This window comes from Lipotes vexillifer, unplaced genomic scaffold (genome assembly GCF_000442215.2).
Source record: "Lipotes vexillifer unplaced genomic scaffold, Lipotes_vexillifer_v1.1 scaffold79, whole genome shotgun sequence".
Taxonomy (NCBI): domain Eukaryota; kingdom Metazoa; phylum Chordata; class Mammalia; order Artiodactyla; family Lipotidae; genus Lipotes; species Lipotes vexillifer.
Window position 1 is genome coordinate 167,542 of NW_006775678.1, and position 24,971 is coordinate 192,512.

The following is a 24,971-nucleotide window of genomic DNA, read 5'->3' on the forward strand; positions in this document are numbered from 1 at the left end:
ACAGCACCAATTTACATTCCCACCAACAATGTAGGAGGGTTCCCTATTTTCCACACCCTCTCCGGCATTTATTATTTGTAGACTTTTTAATGATGGCCATTCACACTGGTGTGAGGTGATACCTCGTTGTAGTTTTGATTTGTATTTCTCTAATAATTACCAGTGTTGAGCATCTTTTCATGTGCTTATTTGCCATCTGTAAATCTTCTTTGGAGAAATGTCTGTTTAGGTCTTCTGCCCATTTTTTGATTGGGTTGTTTTTTTGTTAGTTTGTTTTGTTGTTGAATTATTCTCCTTCATTTCTGAAGGACAGCTTTGCCAGGTGTAGAATTTTTGGTTAACAGGTTTATTTCTTTCAATATTTTGAATATATCATTCCATTCTCTCCTGGCCTGAAAAATTTCTGTTGAGAGATCCACCTATAGTCTTACGGAACTTCCCTTTTATGTAACTTCTTTTTTTTTTTCTTTTGCAGCTTGTAGAATTCTTTCTTAGTCTTTGACTTTTTGTGTGTGTGTGTGTGTGTGTGTGTGTGTGTGTGTGTGTGGTACGTGGACCTCTCATTGTTGTGGCCTCTCCCATTGCAGAGCACAGGCTCTGGATGCGCAGGCTCAGCGGCCATGGCTCATGGGCCCAGCCGCTTCGCGGCATGTGGGATCTTTCCGGATCGGGGCACAAACCCATGTCCCCTGCATCGGCAGGCGGACTCTCACCCACTGCGCCACCAGGGAAGCTCTGTCTTTGACTTTTGATGGTTTAATTATAGTGTGCCTTGGTGTAGCCCTATTTGGGTTCAACATATTTGGTTCCTTTGGGCCTCATGGATCTGGATATCCATTTCTTTCCCCAGGTTTGGTAAGTTTTCAGCCATTATTGCATTAAATATACTTTTTTACCCTTTCTATTTCTCTTCTCCTTCTGGAATTCCCACAATGCACTTATTGTTTTGATTGTGTCCCTTAAGTCCCACATACCTTCTTCACTTTTTAAAATTCTTTTTTCTTTTGGTCCTGTGATGGGATTTCCAGTGTCCTGTTTTCTAGAACATTGATTCTTTCTTCTGCATGGTTAAGTCTGCTTTTGAAGCTCTCTATTGAATTCTTCAGTTCAGTCCTTCTATTTTTCAGCTCTAGGATTTCTTGGTATCTGTTTGTTGAGTGTTTCTGTTACTTTGTTGAACTTCTTGTTTTGCTCATGCAATATTTTCCTAATTTCATTTAGTTGCTTGTGTGTTCTTGTAGTTTACTAAGCTACTTTAAAGAGGACTTTTCTGAATTATTTTTCTTACAGCTGGTAAATCTCCATTTCTTCAGGATCAGTTTTCAGAGCTTTATTAGTTTCCTGTGGTGATGTCATGTTTACCTGATTTGTCATGGCCCATGATTCCTTATGTTGTTATCTCCTCACTTGAGTTAGCAGTTTCCTCTTCCAGACTTTATTCACTTTGGTTGAGACACTTCTTCACCAGTCAGCTCAGTTTCGGCTTCTGGATGTGTCTGCTGGTAATAAACAGGTGGGGTTCACCATCAGGGTTTATTTTTCTGTGAGGACACTGCCTGAGTTTTGCGGTTGGGAGATGGGGGAATGCCCCTGGCTGAGAGCAGTTAGATAGGACTGCTGGCTTGGTTCCCTGCCCAAGCAAGGCTGTGAGATGGGTACTCTGGCCAGGCTTACTAGATGATTGGAACTAGGTACTATACTCAGCAGTAGATGGCACTATGAAATAGCTTTCTTGCCCTGATGGGGCAGCAGGACAGTCTCCAGGGGGTGCACAGCCTTTTGTTTGGGAACCTGAATCAGGCAAGACTGTGCACTGAATTCCTGGCAACATGGGGCTACTGCTTTTGCTCTATAGATGGGGAAAGCCAGAGGCTGTGCTCTTTGTTCAAGTACCACTGTAAGCAGGGCTTTTGGGTGGGTTACACAGGTTCCTGAGTGCTGTGGTTAGATTCCCTGGTCGGGTGGACCGAAGGCTCTGTTCAGCAGTGGGTGGGGCTATAACTTAGTTCCCCTGCCCAGGCTAGTTCCAAGCAGCCTCACAGTGGAACTAGGCCAGACTTTCTGGTCTAGAGGGACTGGGAGCTACAATCAGCATGCTGGCTATGACACAGCTCCCCTGCCCCTGTGGGGAAAGCCAGGTTGCAGGGCTGCAAAGCTCTTTGTTTGAAGACTGAAGTCAGACAGATTTGTACCCCACTGAATTCCCTGGTCAAGGTGTGCTACTTTCTTGGCTCTGCAGATGAGCACAGCCGCCGCTTGGGGCTGTTACTTGTGTGCTACAGGTAGGAACTCATTCTGCCAAGATCTGAGCACTGGCTGTTGCAAGCCCCTCTCCCCTCTCCATCACAGTCAGATTTCCAGTGGTCAAGCACTGCAGATCTACCCATAATCCCTGTGGGTCAAGACCAGAGTGTAAGCTCCCAAGAAACAACCCAGAATGCTGGAGGAGCTGGGTGTCCACCCTGGGCTCCTTTTCCACGGCAGGAACTTTAGGCTCAGGGAGACCCCTCAGAGTGGGGCCATGCTGCCTTGGGGAGGGGCAGTGTGGTCAGCGTGTAAACACTCTTCTTACCCTTCTAAGGAGGTCTGTCTTGGTCTGTGTTGCAGGGGGATGCTTTAGCCTCTCTCCAGCCTTCCAGGATCCTCTCAGTGGAGTCTTGTCAATGAATGGTTGTTAGTTGATCTCCTTATGAGGGGGAGTGAAGTCAGGAACAACCGATGTTGCCCTCTTGGTAACATCACTCCTGAATATCTTCTTTGTTGAAGCATCTATTCAAATCTTTTGCTACTCTTGAGGTATGGATCCAGGCTCATTGTTTTGGTTTTTTTACATGTGAATATCCAAATGTTCCAGCACCATTTTTTGACAAGGCTATCCTTTCTCTATTTCATTTCCTTTGTACCTTTGTCAAAAATTGGTTGTTCATATATACGTGGATTCATTTCTGGACTTTTTACTCTAGGTAAATAGGTCTGTTCACTGACCTATTTTCTGTCTTTAGGCCAATATCATGCTGTTTTGCTTACTATATAGCTTTATAATAATTCTCCAGATCAAGTAATGTTAGCTTCTCCGACTTTATTTTTCTTTCTCATTTTGGCTATTTTAGGTTCTTTGCATTTCCATTTAAATTTTAGAATCAGTTTGTCAGTTTTTACCAAAACAATCCTATGGAATTTTGATTGGGATTGTGTTGAATTTATAGATCAATTTAATCTCCTTCCCCTCTTTTGTTTTATACATAAAAGGTAGCCACCACAAACACAGTTCTGTACCTGGCTCTTCTCACATCATAATGAATCATGGAGATCTTATTCTCTGATAGTCTCCATTACAGTTTCATTGTGTTCTGTCGCGGGAATGTACTTTACTTCATTTAACCAGTCCCTTGTGATGGATTTCTAGTTCATTGCCAGTGTTTTGCTATTATGAACAGTACTGGAGTACAATAGTACATGTCATTTCCCTTGTGGGCAAATATAGCTGCAGGATAAATTTGAGAAATGTGATTGCTAGGTCAAAAGATATACACATTTAAAATTTTAACAGACATTGCTAAGTTGCTAAGAGTTTTCATCAATTTATATTCCTACCAGTAATATTATAAAGTAGAGGGTTTGTTTGCCATAGTCTCAGTGTTGCATTGCCAACCTTCTTCTTTTTTGCCAAGTTGATAGGTAAATGTGGTCCACTGAATCATTTTGATTTGCCTTTATTACAGATAAGGTTAAACATCTTTGTATGTAGGAGTCATTTGTATTTTTTTTCATGATTTCTTTGTGTGCTTTGCCCTTTTTTTTTCTGCTGGACCGTTGGAGTCTTTCAGATCCAAGGAAGTCTTTATTAGGGAAATTAGCTCTTTGTCTCACGAGTTGCAAATGTATTTTTATCCACTTCACCATTTATTTATTTATTAAGTTATTTATTTATTTATTTTTTTGGCGGTGTTGGGCCTTTGTTGCTGCGTGCGGGCTTTCTCTAGTTGTGGTGAGCGAGGGCTACTCTTCATTGTGGTGCACGGGCTTCTTGTTGCAGTGCCTGCTCTTGTTGCAGAGCACAGGCTCTAGGCATGTGGGCTCAGTAGTTGTGGCTCTCAGGCTCTAGAGCGCAGGCTCAATAGTTGTGACGTGCAGGCTTAGTTGCTCCGTGCCGTGTGAGATCTTCCTGGACCAGGGCTTGAACACGTGTCCCCTGCATTGGCAGGTGGATTCTTAACCACTCTGCCACCAGGGAAGTCCCTACCATTTATCTTTGGTTTTTTGTTGTTTTGTTTTTTGTAATAAGGAAGGCTTTTACATTTATGTATTTGAACTTATTAGCCTTTCCTTTGAAGCTTTGTGTTTTTAGCCCCTCCTGCCGTTTTTTTTCCTGGCTGTGCTGTGCAGCATGTGGGATTTTAGTTCCCTCAGCAGGGATTGAACCGGGCCCTTGGCAGTGAAAGCACTGAGTCCTAACCACTGGACCACCAGGTAGTTCCCTAGTCTTAATTAGAAATGCTTTCTTTACTCCAAGTCTGTATTTGAATTTTCTGATGTTTTTCTTCTAGTACTTTTATGAGTATTTTTACTTTCAAATCTTTTATTTATTAGAAGTTTATTCTACTACAGTGTAAGGTATTCAGTTTGTTTTCCTGTTGTTCCAACACCATTAATTAAAAAGCTTGTCTTTCCCCCACTGATTTTTTTTTTTTTTTTTTGGCTGCATTGGGTCTTTGTAGCTGCGCACAGCCTTTCTCTAATTGTGGCGAGCAGGGGCAACTCTTCATTGCAGTGTGTGGGCTTCTCATTGTGGTGGCCTCTCTTGTTGAGGAGCATGGGCTCTAGGTGCATGGGCTTCAATAGTTGTGGCTCATGGGCTCTAGAACAGGCTCAGTAGTTGTGGCACATGGGCTTAGTTGCTCTGCAGCATGTGGGATCTTCCTGGACCAGGGCTTAAACTCGTGTCCCCTGCATTGGCAGGCAGATTCTTAACCACTGCGCTACCAGGGAAGCACCACCCCCCCACTGATCTTTGGTACCACCTTTATGTGTAGTAAATTTCTACATATGTTTGGGGCTATTTCTGGATCTTCTGATCTGTTCCATGGAATGTGTAATCAAGCATCAGAATCACACTGTTTAAATCAGTTTTAAAATTATATTTAATGTCTGGTAGCGGTAGTCTCCCCTCATTGCTTTCCCTGTTAGTTTTCTGGCTCTTATTAATCTTTTCATATGAACTTTAGAATCAGTCTGTGTATTAAAGAAAACTGTTGGCATTTTTATAGGGATCATATGCCATTTACATATTAGTAAGACTCAACTCTTTATGGTATTATTATGTCTTATCCAGGAACATGACATGCCTTTCATTTGCTTAACTATTCTTTTGAATTCACTACTGTTTTAAAGCTTTGTTCATAGAGGTCTGAGTTGTAAAGTTTACTCCTCGGTATTTTATCGTTTTTGTTGCAGTTGTAAACGTAGTTGACCCTTGAAAAACACAGATTTGAACTACACGGGGCCACTTTATATGTGGATTTTTTTTCCCCCAATAAATACTACAGTACTACACAATCCATGGTTAGTTGAATCCATGGATGTAGAACTGCAGATATGGATGCCCAACTGTAAAGTTATATGCAGATTTTCAACTGTGCAGCGAGTCAGCCCCCCTAACCCCAACCTTGTTCCAGGGTCAACTGTACCATCTTTTCCCCATTATATCTTCTGTTTGTTTTTGGTATAAATGAAAGTTATCTTTATATTTGTTTTGTTCCCACTATCTTGTTGAATTCTTACTATCATAGGTTTTTAGTTGACTCTACTGTGTTTTCCAAGAATACCACCATATTACCTTCAAAAGTAATAGATTTTTCCTTTCTCACAATTTTTATGTATCTAATTTATTATTATTTTTTTGTCTAGTTGTATTCAAATTATTCTCCCCCTTTAAACTTCTTCCTTTTTTGGATTTGCTGTTATTTCTTCCGTTGTATCATTTAGAATTGCTTTCAGCCATAAGTAGCAGAAAACCTAACACAGCTTAAGCAAGTAAGGATTTATTTTTCTCATATGGAAGTAGTCTGGAGGTACTACTAGCAGTTCAACTATGTCAGTAACCTAATTTTCTCTCTGCCATGTCAACCCAAGTTGACACATTAAAATTAACCATCACAATGGGTATGGGCTTTTCTTTTGTGGTAATGAAAATGTTTTGGAACTTGATAGATGTAGTGGTTACACAACATTGTTTTTTATTTATTTATTTATTTATTTACTTATTTACTTACTTTACTTACTTACTTTACTTACTTTACTTACTTACTTACATTACTTACTTACTTACTGTACTTACTTTACTTACTTACTTACTTACTTACTTACTTTACGCGGGCCTCTCACTGTTGTGGCCTCTCCCATTGCGGAGCACAGGCTCCAGATGCGCAGGCTCAGCGGCCATGGCTCACGGGCCCAGCCGCTCTGCGGCACGTGGGATCTTCCCAGACTGGGGCATGAACGCGTGTCCCCTGCATTGGCAGGCAGACTCAACCACTGCGCCACCAGGGAAGCCCAACATTGTTTTTTAATTTAATTTTTTAAAATTTTTATTGGAGTGTAGTTGCTTTACATTGTTGTGTTAGTTTCTGCTGTACAGCAAAGTGAATCAGCTATACATATACATATATCCCCTTACACAATATTATGAGTGTACTAAATGCCCCTGAATTGTACACTTTAAAATGGTTAATTTTATGTACATGAATCTCACATCAACTGAAAGAATACTAGAAAAACTGATTTTTTTCTTATACAAAACAATAACAAAGCTAAAACCACCTTAGCCTTCAAGGTTGTAGTGCTTGCTTAGGATCAGTTTAAAGGTCTTCTCGCCATATAAATATGAAGAAGTAATGATGCCTCTGATAGACGCTGCTGATGGGCTAATTCACTGCCCATTCCCACTGTGATGGTTAATTTTATGTGTCAACTTGGGTAGGCTGTGGTGCCCAACTGTTTGGTCACACACAAATCTAGATGTTGCTATGAAGGTGTTATTAACATTTAAATCAGTAGACTTTGAATAAAGCAGAATACTCTTTGTAATGTGGGTGGGTCTCGTCTAATTAGTTGAAGGCCTTAAGATAAAAGTCTGAGCTTCCCCAAGGAAGAAGGAATTTGGCCTCCAGTCTGCAGCATAAAAGCTCTGCCTCAGTTTCCGGCCTTTGGACTCAAAACCACAACATCAACCCTTATTGGAATTTCAGCCTGCCAACCTCTTACTTCGCACATTTTAAACTTGCCAACCCTCACAATGGTGTCAGCCAATTCCTTAAACACCAGTTAGTACTATTTCTCTGGAGAGCCCTGACTAATACACCCATTTAGCATTTGTTCCCTATACCCTCCTGCTCCCAGCCCCTGGCAGTCACCAATCAGCTGTCTCTATGGATTTACCTATTCTGGGTATTTCACATAAAAGGAATCATAAATATGTAACCTTTTGAATTTGGCTTCTTTTACTTACCATGTTTTCAGGGTTCACCCACTATGTAGCATGTATTATCATTTCATCCCTTTCTAAATTTTTTAAAAATTTATTTTAATTGATATAATTGACATGTAATATTCAAACATAATGAGTTGATACTTGTGTATATTGTGAAATCACCACAGTATGTCTAGTTAACATCCTTCACCATACATATTTACAATTTTATTTTCTTGGGATGAGAACTTTTAAAACTTAGTCTCAGGACTTCCGTGGTGGTCCAGTGGTTAAGAGTCCATTATCTCAATGCAGGGGGCATGGGTTCGACCCCTGGTCAGGAACTAAGATCCTGCATGCCTCACGGGCAAGATAGAGAGAGAGAGAGAGAGAGAGAGAGAGAGAGAAGAAAATTAAATTAAAAAAAAAGACTCTCTTAGCAACTTTAAAATGTACAATACAGTGTTATTAGCTGGAGTCACCATGCTGTACATTATATTCTCATGACTTATTTATTTTATAACTGGAAGTTTGTGTTTTTTTACCCCCTTGACCTATTTTTCCCATCTCCCAATCTGCCACCAGTTTTTTGTATTCATGAGCAAAGGAGTTTTTTGGTTTTGTTTTTTTGGTTTTGTTTGTTTTTTATTTTGTGTTTTAGATTACACACATAAAGTGAGACCATATAGTATTTATCTTTGGCTTATTTCACTTAGTATGCCCTCAAGGTCCATCCATGTTGTTGCAAATGATGAAATTTTATTTATTTTTTTCATGGCTGAATAATATACAACAGTTGTATATATATTCCACATTATCTTCATCCTTTCATCCATTGATGGATGCTTAGTTTGTTTCCATATCTTGGCTATTGTAAATAATGCTGCTATGAACATGGTGCAGATATCATTTTGACACAGTATTTTCATTTACTTTGGATGAATACACAGAAGAAGAATTGCTGGATTGTGTGGTAGTTCTATTTTTATTTTTGAGGACCCTCCATAGTTGTCCATTGTGGCTGCACCAATTTATATTCCCACCAGCAGTGCACAGGTGATCATTTTCTCCACTCCTCACCAACACTGGTTATTTGTTGTCTTTTTTGGTTTGTTTTTTTTTGTTTTTGTTTCTGTTTTTGCGGTACGCAGGCCTCTCACTGCTGTGGCCTCTCCCGCTGTGGAGCACAGGCTCCAGACGCGCAGGCTCAGCGGCCGTGGCTCACGGGCCCAGCCGCTCTGCGGCATGTGGGATCTTCCCGGACTGGGGCATGAACCTGTGTCCCCTGCATCAGCAGGTGGACTCTCAACCACTGTGCCACCAGGGAAGCCCTGTTGTCTTTTTGATAATAGCCATTCTAACAGGTGTGAGGTGATATCTCATTGTGGCTTTGACTTACATTTTCCTGATAATTAGTGATGTGAGTACCTTTTCATGTGCCTGTTGGCCATCTATATGTCTTCTTTGGAAAAAATGTTTATTTTTTAGTTGTACTGTTTGTTTTTTTGCTGTTAAGTTGTATGCATTCTTTATATATTTTGTATATTAACCCCATATAAGAAAAATGATTTGCAAATATTTTCTCCCATTCAGTGATGTCCTTTGCTGTGCAGCTTTTTAATTTGATATAGTCCCTATTGTTTATTTCTGCTTTTATTGCCTTTGCTTTTCATGTCAAATGCAAAAAATTATTGCCAAGACTGATATCAAGGAACTTACCACTTAATTTCAGGTCTTATGTTCAAACATTTGGTCCATTTTGAGTTAATTTTTGTGTATGGTGTAAGAGAATGGTCCAGTTTCATTCTTTTGCATGCAGCACCATTTATTGAAGAGACTGTCCTTTCTGCATGGTATATTCTTGGCTCATTTGTTGTAAATTAATTGACCATATATGCATGGGTTTATTTCTGGGCTCTCTATTCTGTTCCATTGATTGATGTGTCTCTTTAATGCTAATACCGTGTTTTGATTACTATAACTTGTAATATTGTTTGAAATAAGGGAGTGTGATGAGTTCAGATTTGTTCTTCTTTCTCAAGATGGCTTTGGCTACTCAGAGTCTTTTGTGGGTCTTTACAAATGTTAGGATTGTTTGTTGTATTTCTGTGAAAAATGGTATTGGAATTTTGATAGGGATTGCATTGAATCTGTAGATTGCTTTTGGTAGTATTGACATTTTTAAAACGTTAATTTTTGCAGTACATGAGCATGGAATATCTATGCATTTATTTGTGTCATCTTCAGTTTCTTTCATCAGTGGTCTTACAGTTTTCATTGTACAGGTCTTTCACCTCCTTTTTTTTTTTTTTTTTTTTTTTTTTTTTTTTTTTTTTTTTTTTTAAATATCAAAGGTTTTTATATATAATTGACCCTTGAACATCATGGGGTTTGGGGCACTGACTCCCCTCCCCCCCACACACACGCACAGTCAAAAATCTGCATATAACTTTATAACTGGCACTCTGCATCCACAGATTCAACCACCAAGACTGTGTGGTACTGTAGTGTGTATTTATTGAAAAAAAGTAATGTGTAAGTGGATCCATGCAGTTCAAACCTCTGTTCAAATGTCAACTGTATTGTTAGTTTTCTGGTGGAGTCTAGAGTTTTCTATAATATCATGTCATTGGCAAATATTGAGTTTCACTTCTTTCTTTCTGACTTGGATGCCTTTTCTTTTTCTTACCTGTTTACTCTGGCTAGGACTTCTAAATCCATGTTTAATAAAAGTGGTAAGAGTAGCATCCTTAGCTTGTTCCTGATATTAGAAGAAAAAAGCTTTCAGCTTTTCACCATTGAGTATGTTAGCTGTGGGCTTATCATATATGGCCCTTATTCTGTTGAGGTATGTATGCCTCAACATAATACCTCTATACCCACTATACCCAGTTTTTATCATAAATGGATGTTGAATTTTGTCAGGTGCTTTTTCTGCATCTATTGAGATGATCATGGGATTTTCATCCTTCATTTTGTTACTGTACTGTATCACAGTGATTGATTGATCCATTCTGCTCATTGTTATTTTCTTCCTTCTACTAACTTTGTGCTTTATTCTTCTTTTTCTAGTTCCTTGAGGTGGTGTAAAATCCTTGGGATTTTTCTTGTTTCTTGAAGTAGGCATTTATTGCTATGAACTTCCCTCTTCAAACTGTTTTTGGCACATCTTATGGGTTTTGGTGTGTTGTATTCCATTTTCATTTGTTTCAAGGTATTTTAAAATTTCTCTTTTGATTACTTCTTTGATTCATTGGTTGTTCAGTAGTATGTTATTTAATATTTATATATTTGTGATTTTTCCAGTTTTATTCTTCTGATTGGTTTCTAGTTTTATACCATTGTGGTCAGAAAAGATGCTTGGTATGATTTCAGTCTTAAATTTATTAAGACTTGTTTTGTGGACTAACAAATGATCAACCCTGGAGAATGTTTCATGTGCACTTGAGAAGAATGTGTATTGTTACTTTTGGATGGAATGTTCTGTATAGATCTGTTATGTCCATTTGCTTTAACATGTTTAAAACCAGTGTTTCCTTATTGATTTCCTGTCTGGATGATCTATCCATTCATGAAACTGCGGTATTAAAGTCACCTACTGTTATTGTATTGCTTTTTTTTTTTTAACATCTTTATTGGGGTATAATTGCTTTACAATGGTGTGTTAGTTTCTGCTTTATAACAGAGTGAATCAGTTATACACATACATATGTTCCCATATCTCTTCCCTCTTTGTCTCCCTCCCTCCCACCCTCCCTATCCCACCCCTCCAGGCAGCCACAAAGAACCGAGCTGGTATCCCTGTGCCATGCGGCTGCTTCCCACTGGCTATCTACCTTACTTTTGTTAGTATATATATATGTCCATGTCTCTCTCTCGCCCTATCACAGCTCACCCTTCCCCCTCCCCATATCCTCAAGTCTGTTCTCCAGTAGGTCTGTGTCTTTATTCCTGTTTTACCCCTAGGTTCTTCATAACATTTTTTTTTCTTAAATTCCATATATATGTGTTAGCAGACGGTATTTGTCCTTCTCTTTCTGACGTACTTCACTCTGTATGACAGACTCTAGGTCCAACCACCTCACCACAAATAGCTCAATTTCGTTTCTTTTTATGGCTGAGTAATATTCCATTGTATATATGTGCCACATCTTTATTCATTCATCCAATGATGGGCACTTAGGTTGTTTCCATCTCCGGGCTGTTGTAAATAGAGCTGCAGTGAACATTTTGGTACATGACTCTTTTTGAATTTTGGTTTCCTCAGGGTATATGCCCAGTAGTGGGGTTGCTGGGTCATATGGTCGTTCTATTTGTAGTTTTTTAAGGACCCTCCATACTGTTCTCCATAGTGGCTGTACCAATTCACATTCCCACCAGCAGTGCCAGAGTGTTCCCTTTCTCCACACCCTCTCCAGCATTTACTGTTTCTAGATTTTTTGATGATGGCCATTCTGACTGGTGTGAGATGATACCTCATTGTAGTTTTGATTTGCATTTCTCTAATGATTAATGATGTTGAGCATTCCTTCATGTGTTTGTTGGCAGTCTGTATATCATCTTTGGAGAAATGTCTATTTAGGTCTTCTGCCCATTTTTGGATTGGGTTGTTTATTTTTTTGTTATTGAGCTGCATGAGCTGCCTGTAAATTTTGGAGATTAATCCTTTGTCAGTTGCTTCATTTGCAAATATTTTCTCCCATTCTGAGGGTTGTCTTTTGGTGTTGTTTATGGTTTCCTTTGCTGTGCAAAAGCTTTGAAGTTTCATTAGGTCCCATTTGTTTATTTTTGTTTTTATCTCCATTACTCTAGGAGATGGGTCAAAAAGGATCTTGCTGTGATTTACGTCATAGAGTGTTCTGCCTATGTCTTCCTCTAAGAGTTTGATAGTTTCTGGCCTTACATTTAGGTCTTTAATCCATTTTGAGCTTATTTTTGTGTATGGTGTTAGGGAGTGATCTAATCTCATACTTTTACATGTATCTGTCCAGTTTTCCCAGCACCACTTATTGAAGAGGCTGTCCTTTCTCCACTGTACATTCCTGCCACCTTTATCAAAGATAAGGTGTCCATATGTGCGTGGGTTTATCTCTGGGCTTTCTATCCTATTCCATATTGTATTGCTTTTTATTTCTCTCATCAGGTCTGTTGATATTTGCTGTATACACTTAGGTGCTCTTATGTTGTGTTCATAAATATTTACAAATGTTATATCTTGTTAGATTGACCCCATTGTACCTATGTAATGATCTTCTTTATCTCTCATTACAGACTGTTTTAAACTCGATATTATCTGATATAAGTATAGCCACCGCAGCTTGTTTTGGTTTTCATTTGCATGGAATATATTTTTCCTATCCTTTTACTTTCAGTCTGTGTGCCTTTACATCTGAAGTGAGTCTCTTGTAGGCAGCATAGATGGGTCTTTTTTTTTTTTTAGTCCATTCAGCCACTCTATGTCTTTTGATTGGAGAATTTAGTTCTTTTACATTTAAAGTAATTATTGATAGGTATGTACTTATTGCCATCTTGTTACTTGTTTCCTGGCTGTTTTATTGTTCTTCTGTTCCTTTCTTCTCTTGCTTCCTTTCTGATTTGATGCTTTCCTGTAGTGGTATGCTTAGATTCCTTTATCTCTGTCTTTTGTGTATCTACTATGGGTTTTTTTCTGTGGCTTACATATAACAACTTATATTTATAGCAGTTTATTTTAAGGTGCTAACAAGTTAAAAGTTTGAATGCATCCTACAGCTCTATATTTTTATTTTCTGCTTCCTCTTGTTTTATGTTTTTGACCTCACAATTTACATCTTTTTATTTTGTGTATGCCTTAGCAAATTATTATAGTTACATTTTTTTACTACTTTTGTCCTTTAACTTATAAGGAACGGCACCAAGAAACGGAGCAGAGCTTAAACAAGCTTTATATGGGAACCCTCCCGGGCGAGGTTCACTGGTCCGAGAGAAAGGGGCCAGAGAAGTCGCACCCGGGTGAGGTTTTGGGCAGAATTTATAGGGGAAGAAGGGAAAGGGGGGTGTGGTGAATCCGGGAGGGTGCAGGTTATTCCTTATTTGGTGATCTCTTCAGGTATCGTGGCAATATCTGGTGTTGGTTGCATCAGTCTTGGGACCGTTAGTCCTGCCTCTCAAAGGGCAGGAAGGCTGGGCCGGGTGGAAAGTCCCCAGGGCAGTTTCTGGAACTGGGTGGTCCGGAAAGTTTCGGTCTGATGCAACCTGTGAGTCTGATTGTGTTCCCCTGCCTCAGGCCAGTTGGCCTTACATAACTTTCATACTAGCTTTATAAGTGATTAATGTACCACCTTTATAACATTAGATTATTCTGAATTTTACTATATATTTACCTTTACCAGTGAGACTTTTATGTTTTCCTGTTACTGATTTCCTTTCAGCTTATAAAAGTCCTTTTAACATTTCTTGTAAGGCTGGTTTAGTGTTGATGAACTCCTTTAGTTTTAGCTTGTCTGGAAAACTCTTAATCTCTTCAGTTCTGAACGACAACTTTGCCAGATACAGTATTCTTTGTTCGAAGTTTTTTTTCTTTAATCACTTTGAATATATCATGCCATTCCCTATACTGCCTGCAGAACTTCTGCTCAAAAATCTGATGATAGTCTTAGGGGGGATTCTTTGTACATAAATAGTTGTTTTCCTCTTTATGCTTTTAAGATTCTCTCCTTGTCTTTAACTTTTGACATTTTAATTATAATATGTCTTGGTGTGGGTCTCTCTGGGTTCTTATTTGGAACTATCTGTTCCTCTTGCACCTAGTTGTCTGTTTCCTTCCCCAGGTTAGGGAAGTTTTCAGCTGTTGTTTCTTCAAATGGGTCTTCTCCTTTCTCCTATTTCTGCGACCCCTTTAATGCAAATGTTGGTCCATTTGATGTTGTCCCGTAAGTCCTTTAAGCTGTCTTCACTTTTTTCATTTTTCTTTTTGTTTCTCTGATTAGGTGAAGTCCACTGCCCACTTGTCCTTTCTTCTGCTTCGTCTAGTTTACTGTTGAACCCCAGTAGTGTACTTTTCAGTTTGATCATTGTTTCTTTAGCTCTTTTTTTTTTAAATTGGAGTATAGTTGATTTACTATGTTGTGTTAGTTCCTTCTGTACAGCAAAGTGAATCAGTTATACACATACACATATCCACTCTTCTTTAGATTTCCTTCCCATTTAGGTCACCACAGGGCATTGAGTAAAGTTCCCTGTGCTATACAGTAGGTTCTCATTAGTTATCTGTTTTCTATATAGTAGTGTCTGTATGTCAGTCCCAGTCTCCCAGTTCATCCCACCCCCCAACCACCAGCTCTGTGACTTCTATTTGATACTTTCTTATACCTTCTATCTCTTTGTCAGAGATTTCACTGTGTTCATCCATTCCCTTCCTGAGCTTGGTAAGCATCTTTATGATCTTTGTTTTGAGCTCTTTATGAGGTAAATTACTTATCTGCATTAACATTAATTCTTTTTCTGAGGTTTTATCTTATTTCATTTGGAACATATTCCTCTATTTCTTCATTTTCCTTGACTCTCTGTGTTGGTGTCTATGCGGAGGTAAAATAGCCACCTCTCCTTAATCTTGAGGGGGTGGCCTCATGTAGTAGATGAACCTTGTCATCCAGCCCTGCCCTAGCTCTTGGTTGTCTCTCAAACCTTTGTGATTGTCCAAGCTGCCCATTTTAATTTTAGAGGCTCTCAGTTGTTGAATGTGTGGAAGACCTGTCAGTATCCCATAGAGGAGGGTCTCAGTTAGCAGGCTTATTGGAAGCTAGACTCTCAGGTAGCAGCATATACAAATATATACAGTACTGAAGGACTGCAAGCATAAGCCCTGCTGGCTGCAAAAGCTGTATACCCTAAACGTGTCCCCCTGGGTATCAGTCACAAAAATTGGGGCTCCAGACAACTGTACAAACTCCTTTCTGAGAGACACTGGTGGGCAGATGGAGAGCACAAAAATGGTGTCCTCCGGCTTTTGTCCAAGGAGAGCATCTCAGTAGGTCCCTACATCCAACCAGAAGCCTGCCCCTCAGGCCAAAGCTCCAGGACAAGCAAATATTCCTTTATCACAGAAAGACTGGGGTTTGTTTCAGTCTGCTGTCTCACTGTGCCCTGGGGGTGGTAGCATGCCAAAAACTGTCTCCCCATTTATAACAACGCCATGGGATCCAGGAACACAAGCCCTGCTGGCCCCCAGAGGCAGGTGATTAATGGGCATCCCCTAGGTGGCAGCCACAAAAACTGAGGCACCAGATGTAAAATCTGGGACCAGACACATGTATGAGCTCCTCCCTGGGAGACAGTAGTGCTCTGGTGGCTGTAGGGTGAAAGCGCAAAGAGAGTGCTCACGCTCTGAGGTTGCTGGAAAGCATTACAGTAGACACTTAGATGTGTGCTTCCTTGGAAATCTCAGGCCACAGTTATGAAGATAAGTTAGTGGGCCTCTCATAGTAAGACTCCTCGGACTGTTGCCTCTTGCTGTGCCCTGGAGATGGTAGCCGGTTAAGAACTCTTTTGCTGTTGGTTACAGTCCTGCTGGACCCATGAGCATAAGCCCCACTGGCCGTCAGAGCCAGGCAATCAGGGGTGTCCCCTGAGTTGTATTCACAAAAACCAGGGTACCAGACATAAAAAAAAAAGGATACCAGATGCATGTAAAAGCTTCCCTCTGGGAGATACGGGTGCTCTACATTGCAGCATAGGGAGGGCATAAAGATGGTGCTGACTGGGGGGGAAAAAAGAACGTAGATTAAAATACTAAAAAGATGCTGCCCTGCCGCAGGAGTGAGACACAGATGGCATCCACCAGCCTTTGTCCTTGGAGGGTACCCCAGCAGGCATGCGTGTTAAATCTGATCCCTGCCCCTCGGACCAACACTCTAAGGTAAGCAATAAAGCCTCTTACATAAAGTCTGGGTGCATTTCAGTTGGCTCCTTCTGTGCTGGGCCCTGGTGCCGGTGGGTCTGAGAGTATGAGCCTTTTTTTTTTTTTTTTTTTTATAAATTTATTTATTTATTTATTGGCTGCGTTGGGTCTTTGTTGCCATGTGCGGGCTCTGTCTAGTTGCGGCGAGTGGAGGCTACTCTTTGTTGCGGTGTGCGGGCTTCTCATTGCGGTGGCTTCTCTTTGTTGTGGAGCACAGGCTCTAGGCATGCGGGCTGCAGTAGTTGTGGCTCGCAGGCTCTAGAGCGCAGGCTCAGTGGCCATGGCTCACGGGCCCAGCCGCTCCGCAGCATGTGGGATCTTCCCGGACCAGGGCTCGAACCCGTGTCCCCTGCATCGGCAGGCAGATTCTTAGCCACTGTACTACCAGGGAAGTCCCATGCACCAGAAGTTTTCTAACAGCTATAACTTAGAAGCAGATTCTGACAAGACTTTTAGAAGCTGTGTTAAAATTTTCCTAAGCTTCATTCACATCACATGAAGGCAGCAACTGTTAAAACATATTTAGATTCCATTAGGGTACATTTTGCTATCACATTGGAGTCTCTTAAGAACCATTTTATCCCCATCAGATGCCTTTACTGAACAGTTTCTGGTACTGAACATCAGTAAGAACCTTTAGGTGGTGCTCTTTGGGTAAAAACATTTATTCCTCAACCAATTTAAATACAGTAGTATATCCTAAGGAAAAAATGGACCTTAATTTTTTTTAAGGGACCATCTCCCAGGTCTGCTCAGGTTTTCTCATACCATTTCTATTGCAGAGGCTAATAATCTGTCCTGTCTCCTCCCACCCATTTCTAATGGGTTGCCCTGATGTAGATATGAAATTCCGCTCTGGAAGCAGGCTGTCCGTTTTAAAAGAGCAGGGTCCTGATTTCCTACCTTACAGAACACCCCTAGACTGATACTCTCTCATCACCTGCTACTAATTATGCCTCCCAGAAAAGTCCCCCATCTCTGTCCTCCTGCAAAGAACCTCCTTGTCTGTCACATTTCCCTAATGGGGTCACAGCTTTCCTTACTGTCCAGGAACTGACTACCTGTCCCACAGCTAGCTCATCAGACTTGGCCCTCCTCCAGCCTCAGGCATCCCTCCTTGTCCTTACCTGCTCTCCTGCCCTTCAATATCCTAATTCCCCTTTGCTCATTTTTCTGCTCACTTCCCAGCCCCTACTTTTGGTCAGGGCTTACCTTTGCTTTTATTCTGGCTCCAAAGAGTTGAGGTCACTTTGAAAAATTGTTCCCTAATATCCTAAGATGCACCCTCCCAGGATACAGTTGGTCTTGCCAACTGTAAATCCATACCCTCTGCCTCTGTAGTCTGATCCTTTTCTCAGCCACTTTGACCCTAACACTTAGTACCCTGCCAGTAACTTACTTCTTACCACCTATGTTCCTTTAAAAACCAGGCAGGCCTAGATTCTTCCATCATCTGCCCCAGTCTAAAATAAAGAACCCAACTTAAAAAATATTTTAAAAGATTGTACTTACAGAGATTTTACTAAAGCATTTATTTTTTAAACAAAAATATACATTAATCTCAGATTTACAGAATATAGAAATAATTTATCCAAAGCAATTTGCATTTTAAAATTGTTAATATTGCACCCAACCATGTAAGTCTTTGACACATTTGCATTGTCGACCTTTCCCACAATTTGCAAAACGGGAGAGAAATCTGAAACTGACAGAATTACACAAAAAAACTTACAATTTTTAAATTTACAAGATAAAGAAAAGTTGTAAACTTCCGGAAATTTACTTCCGTAGACTAAAGAGCTATATTCTTTTCATATCTAGACAATGAACTATATACATGCTGTGATTTCCTCATAAGGAATTCAAAGGAACAGATATTGTGAACATTCACAACCTAATGGTAAAAGAATTATTGAAGACACTTCTCTTGTCTTCACTGAAACATGGAAACTAGTGTGTGAAACACACAGAGTGAGAAAAGCCCCTGGATAAATAACTTTTACCTCTTTGAGGATAGTTTCCATAATTGCCTAAAGTTATGTTCAGTTTTAAAATGATACACTGTTAGTCTTAGAAATATGGCTACCAACAGCCTTTTCTCTCAAGACATAAGACAAGTAGAAAAGAGTGAGGTCTCTGTTCAAGTCCCTTATAAAATACTTTACATATAGGTAGGCACAAAAGTTTGCTTTTCAAAAGAAAGCTTTGCAAAATATTCTGCAGTTTATCACTGATACCCTCAGTTTTTAAAAGCTTTTTTTTAAAAAGCCCATAAATATTTAAGTATCTTTTTTTTAATGACAGTAGAAAATTAAATGCACTTGGTACTACAGGAAGTGTCTGAAATAATATATAATAGTAAGAGTAAACGTATGTAATGTGCTCTTTTAACCTGGTAGTAAACCGAAACAGATCAAAACCTTGTACTTATGAAATGTGAAGTAATTTTTGTTGATTGAGCTGAATTAGTAAACCAATATGAGAACGTGAAACCAAGCAGCCCCATTATCAACTCTGAAAAAGTCATCAGACCACTTAGCTTCTAGGGGATGAACATTCATGAATCTTTCGTCATTACCATTGTAAATAAAAGATCTTTGTTAGTAAGGTGGACTCCAGGAAAAAAGGAGCCTCTGAGAAATTTGTGCTGAAGATCCCAGACAGGAAAACCTAATTGTAATTTTATAGTACAATATACCATTTGAACTGAAATAAGATGTGTTCTAATTCTCTTGTCCTAGATTGAGATGGGGTTAAAAAACGTTCACTTTGAATCAAAACAAAACATCAGCAGTTGAATAATACGACTTTTCAAAAGGTCTCCTTGGCTTTGCTATTGCAGTAGTCCAACCCAAGTATTGTAGCTTGTTTAAAAGGTTATCATCGCCTTCAACATAAAAGTCAAATAAAAAAAGACATTTTACTTTGTGTGATTGTTTTGCTACAGGTCACCTGAAGCAAATGCCTCAGCTCTCCACAGTTCGCCTGTATTCTGCCGTCCCATCGGCGATGACCGCATCCAGGGGATAGCGCTTCTTGCGGATGCTGCGCCCGGAGGAGATGAGGTCGGCATAGCCACGCTGGTGGGAGAAAGCGTAGGCCGAGCGCCGTGTGGACACGCCCCGGCGGAACACATTCTGCCGCCGCTTCCACTGCTCTTCGGCTTTTAACCGCTTTCGGTGCTTCTGAATCTACGAAAGCAGGAGAGATGGGGTAAGGTTAAAAAGAACTGGCTGCACACCTGCCTCATTTGGGGGTGGGCATAACCATCCTCCCTTTAAAGTGGAGGAAACGGAGGGAGGCAGGTTACATGACGTTTCCAAGCTCTCAGAGCTAGAAAACGGGGTGCCAGGCTTCCCACTCCTAAACTAGTTCTCTTTCCATTTCATAAATCAGACTGGTACAGGTTTAGAAAAGACTTGGCCGCCTTCCCGGTTGCTACTGCACACCCTTGTCAGTGGAGGAGGGAAAGCTGGAGGATAGTGAAGGCTGCCTACCTAGCAGCTGTTCTCTCCTCCTTTCTGATGGAAATGGAGTTTACTCAGGTAAGTACCATCCTCCTGCTTACAGCCACATTCCTCCATGAGGACGCCACCCCCAGGGTAGGACTGATTGACTTCCCTTGCTCTCTGCTAGTCCAGGAATGGGCATGTGATCTAATTCTGGCTAATGAGGCCTGAGAAAAGTGTGCTGGGCCCTTCCATAAAAAGTTCCCAGGCAAAAAAAAAAAAAAAAGTTGCCAGGCTCCTAAGGGAAAGCAACAGCACAATCAGTCTTTAATCTTCCCCTGGATATTGACATGTCAGGACGCAATGCCGGGAACTGCTATAGCCATCTTTCAGCAGAGGGGGGAGATGGAAAAAACCCCAGTTCTTTGTTTATAACATTAAGTTGCCCATCAGCTGAGCCTGAAACCTAATTATTATGTGAGTGGAGGTGATAAATCATCATTGAACCATTTTGAGCCATATCTCCCTGTTACTTGTAGCTCAAAGGATCCTGCTACAAGAGGATTTTTCATTTTCCTTTAAATGAAGAAAAACCCCAACCTGTATGCAGGGCAAAACATTAATAGTATAATTCCTAAATTGAGAGGATAGATATATGGGGGTTCATTATACTATTTTCCTTTTGATATTTGGTAATTTTTGTAATAAAAAAAGAGTAGTCCTAAAAAATTTGCAGACCAAACTTCCCAAGAGCTTAGAATTTTGCAGGAAAGCTGCTTTGGAGAAATGCTTTGATTTCTGTGAGAGGCATTCAGAAGTCTATTTTTTTCTATACCTTATCACTTTCTGATGGCCAAATGGTCATTGACAAGAATCGTGTGGCAACAACAGGCAGCAAGCACACAGCAACAGTCAAGATGATGGTCAACCAAATATATGGCTGTCTCAGAGCATTTGAAGCTGTGCCTGGAAAAAGCACAGAGAACGAATCACAATGGTTTTCATCCCAAGGGGGGGCATAGCTAATATTCCACAGTCCACAGGTGGATTCTCTGTGGTGAGCTTTTACAACCAGATTGCCCTCCCGAAAACATCCCACCACTGCTCAAGGAATGAACATTTTAAAACCAGACTAAGCAAAGCAGAATTAGGCACGTAAATTCTTTGGAACAAGGCAAATGTATATAAGTGAACATATAAATAGCAAAAAAAGAAAGTACATTTGTTGACATTACATTAATTAAAAATGGAAAAGTAGGCAATTTATACTTTTGGATTTTTTCAGGAACTTAAAAAAGCACTTCCAATTTATAGTTTTGGTTTGAAACGCCATATATTAACAATGGGCACTGCCATTTGTGGGATAAGCCTTATGCTGGGTGTTTTAGGTCATGCCATTTAATCATTTCTGAGAGAGGAGTATTGCCCTCTATCACATGAAGAAACTGAGTTTGTGGAGGGTAAAAAAATTTGCGCAAGGTAACAGAACTAGCTATGGCAACTCCTGAATTAAAACCCACGTCCATCTGACTAGAGCTAGGCTTTTACCACTGAATTAGGCTACTAGTTTTTATGTCAGAGGAAGTAACAATTCAATTCTGTAATACAACCAGGTGACCATATACTACTCAATTTTAAAACTAGAACCAAATTTCTCACAATATTTTCTGTACTTACACTCTGAGTTTATAAAAATAATAGCATAAATGTGTATGGGTTTAAAACACATTCCCTATGGGAATATTCTAATTAAGTGGGTACTAAAATTTTAAAACAGAGTCAGTAAGCAAGAACAGTCATAAAAAAAATGAGCTCAATCCCAATAAGGGTTACCATAGCAATTGTCTTTTATGACCCAACAACTGATCATTAAAACAAACAAAGAAGAACCTAATCTTTTACAGGGAAATGAGTTTATGGGGAGTTTTAATCCAAACTACCCTATCCATAATACGTGTTCATAAATTCTAATTCATGCTATTTATAATATTTTTGATATTTGTCATTTCATTCTAGCATTTGTCAATTTGTCATATATTTTATATAGCTGTAAACTGTTTTGTGTTCCATAAGTCTACTTATTGCTCTGTATATGTATTTCCGATGATGCAGTCCACTTTTAAGTTCTAGAATTCCATCATCTGGGATTCAGTTTGTTTAGCTAATTTGATATTCTTAGGCCTTAGGGAGGGTTATTTCCAATTTTTAAAAGACAATTAGAAATGTTGTAGTAAATGTTGTAGTGATACAGTCTTTGTACAGATTATCTTTCCAAAATTTGGTGTGTTTCATCTTAGGATATTTTCCCCATGTGGAAATACTGGATCAAAATGTACACAAAAATTCATTACATATTTCTAGGTAGTGCTTTAGAAAGATTAAACTATAGTGCTACCAGCAATACATGTATTCCCAGTTTCCCAATAACCTACTAATATTAGGTTTTATGGAAGAAAAAAAGCACAATTATGGCTTAGTTATTTTAATTTGCTTTCCTCCCATCACGTTACCACCCTTCCAACCCACCACCCCCAGTTCTAGTCAGGATATTAATTTTCACTAGCAGTAATTTACACTTTATGTTTTTACTTACCCTGAAGTTATGTCAGAATCTAAAATTAATGACATTTTTCTATTTATTTATTTTTGGAATTTAGAAAATACCAACCTGTAAATTGAAATGCAGATGGAAAGAGAACATGTATTCCGGCACTATGAAAGTCAAACATGATGCCAAAATAAATTGCAATGCTTCCAAAAATTGAAAAAGCATTCACAAAAGTCCAATAAGAAGTATCCAAGCCAATCTGTTGGGAAACCAGAGAAAAACAGAGCACTCATTTTGGGGAGTTAGCAAGAAATAAAAGATCTAAGGATTCTGAAAATAGAACATGGTATGGCTTGAATACTGAACAATCAGAAGCTATCTTTGGCTCAGGCAAGAAATAGGAAGTATGTTTCGTATAAGGGATGAAAATAGCATCCATTCATATTTGCAAAGCAACAGAGGCTCAGTTGGAGGAAGAATGGGATGTGCACGCTGGTCTACATACAGAAATGCATACAGTACCAACAGGTACTGAAAACAGTTGACTAAAGCCACATACCTGGAAATTGACTGTTATTACAAGAGCAGAGGCAATTGTGACAGCAAAAGATTGGTAGTCTGAGGGTGCCTCTCCATCCTGTCCCACAGTTTGCAGATAAGCTCCAAGAGGTATGAAGAAGAGGATCAAAGATGTTAAAACCCCGTGCAACAAGCTTACGAAGAATCTCCTATAGTTGAATAGTAAGTCTCTTTGTCCCACCACGTATAACCCGGGGAAGCGGAGGCTCAGTTTGTCGCTCACATCCTTAAGGAGAAAACACAATTACAGTTGAGTGCTGTCCATCGGGATCAAAGAACTCAGAGATACGTCACAACCTCTATCTTGAAAGGAGTTGCAACTTGCTAAGTTCTAGGAAGGCAAAAACTAAACAAGATGATAAATCCTGAATAATTTCATTGTGCAGAGAGCAACCTCATTATTGTAGTCCACCATTATTTGATATTTAATTCTGAGACTAGGTAAAGTATTATTATTTTGCTACTTAAGAAAGCAAATCAGTAATGTTAAAAAAAAAAAACTGTAGGAAGCCTGTTTTTACTTTCTGAGAGAATATTTTTTTTTAATACTTTGGGAAAGCATATTCACATACACATTGATGAGTTAATTCCAAATTATTCTTTTTATTCTTGAAAGCAGTTTCTGTAAAAATTGCTACTAGGTAGAATGCGGACTAATTTGGAAATTAAACCTGTAAGTTTGGGGAGGTAGTAAAATAATTTACTTTAAAGATGTGTAAGTTGTTATTGTAGAGACATACTGTTAGGTATCTAACAAGAAAATCTTAGTGTCTGAAATGAGCATAATAAACTCTTTTGTCAACGAATTCAACCCAGGCACAGAAATCCTCTCTTCTTACTATAAAACAAGCATAGCAGTTACTCTTGTTGCCTGACAGCAGAAATATAATAGGGTTTACTCAGAAAGAAGTGAAAACCAAAAGAATGCATTGAAATATTTGCTTTGAAACAGTCAGTCTGTCCAGAAGCGACCCTGTCAGCACCAGGCTCCTACCTGGTCGAGCAGCCCCATGAGGAGGACGGGCAGGCTGGAGTAGATCACATTGTAGAGGGTGATGAACCAGTCTTCGTACGCGGTCTGTGAGGAGATGACAGAGTCTGTGTGTCACCGACGAAGAAATGTTGCCCACCTAGTTAACACGTGTGCATCTGCCCTCAAAGCAGGGGTGTCCCCAGGGAAAGTAAACACCCCTCCCCCTGCCAGCTACGCCAGTAGCAGGCACGAGTTTGTTTTGATGGAATGGACAGAATCAAAGGGCTTTCCACAGGCAATAATCTTCCCCGTAAAATAAGTGGGGAATTAGACTCTGAAAAGTTTTTGGAAAAGGAGTCTGGTCTATTTGAAGAATGCTGGAAAACAAATCAGTGTTCATCGTCTTTTATATCCCTTTTATTAATGAATTAGATTACATACAACTGGTTCAAAAGCACGTAAGTACCGTTCAAATATACTGTTCTCTTGCCATTCCAGCATTTCCATTTAAACATTTTATAAACCAGAATATGAATATAAGAAAGATGCTTCTGAAAAGGATAAGCAAGGCTGTGCACACCCCAGTCCTCAGTGGGGGATAGAGGAAATGGGCTTACTCCGCACCAACAGTGATACACCATCCTGCACAGAAGCAGGAAGAAGGCCCCAACCTTGCTCAAAACCCCAAGACATCCTGGCCTCCTCTCATGCCAGTTGTCTGTAGCATAGCATCAAAGTTTGGACAACCACAGGCACTGACTTAGGTTTTTTGCTAATGGTGTGTTTCTGCCATATCAACAATTTAACATTGTAGATATGCCCCCACTCCCATTTCAGCAAAAGGTTAAAATTAAAAAACCAACAATGGAGACATGATGTTAGATCTATGATCACCCCAAGTTTATATAATCCCTTCAGCCCCAATGTAATTTTATACTTAAATTTGAACAGTTTTTTTCAAAGTTGAACAATTTGTTATCACTATTTTTTTTTTTTTTTTTTTTTTGTTGCGCGGG

General features: G+C 39.6%; 1 protein-coding gene across 1 annotated transcript in view; it reads right to left on the reverse strand.

Moving 5' to 3' along the window:
* Positions 1-19,372: 19,372 nt before the first annotated feature.
* Positions 19,373-24,971, reverse strand: part of ATP8B1 (ATPase phospholipid transporting 8B1) — a 62,650-nt gene continuing 57,051 nt past the window's right edge. The window contains exons 23-27 of the mRNA XM_007450106.1: positions 23,977-24,060; positions 22,963-23,208; positions 22,524-22,662; positions 20,691-20,821; positions 19,373-19,597 (exon numbers count right to left, since the gene is read on the reverse strand). Coding sequence (XP_007450168.1) covers positions 19,373-19,597; positions 20,691-20,821; positions 22,524-22,662; positions 22,963-23,208; positions 23,977-24,060 — 825 coding nt within the window. The remainder of the gene's footprint in view (positions 19,598-20,690; positions 20,822-22,523; positions 22,663-22,962; positions 23,209-23,976; positions 24,061-24,971) is intronic.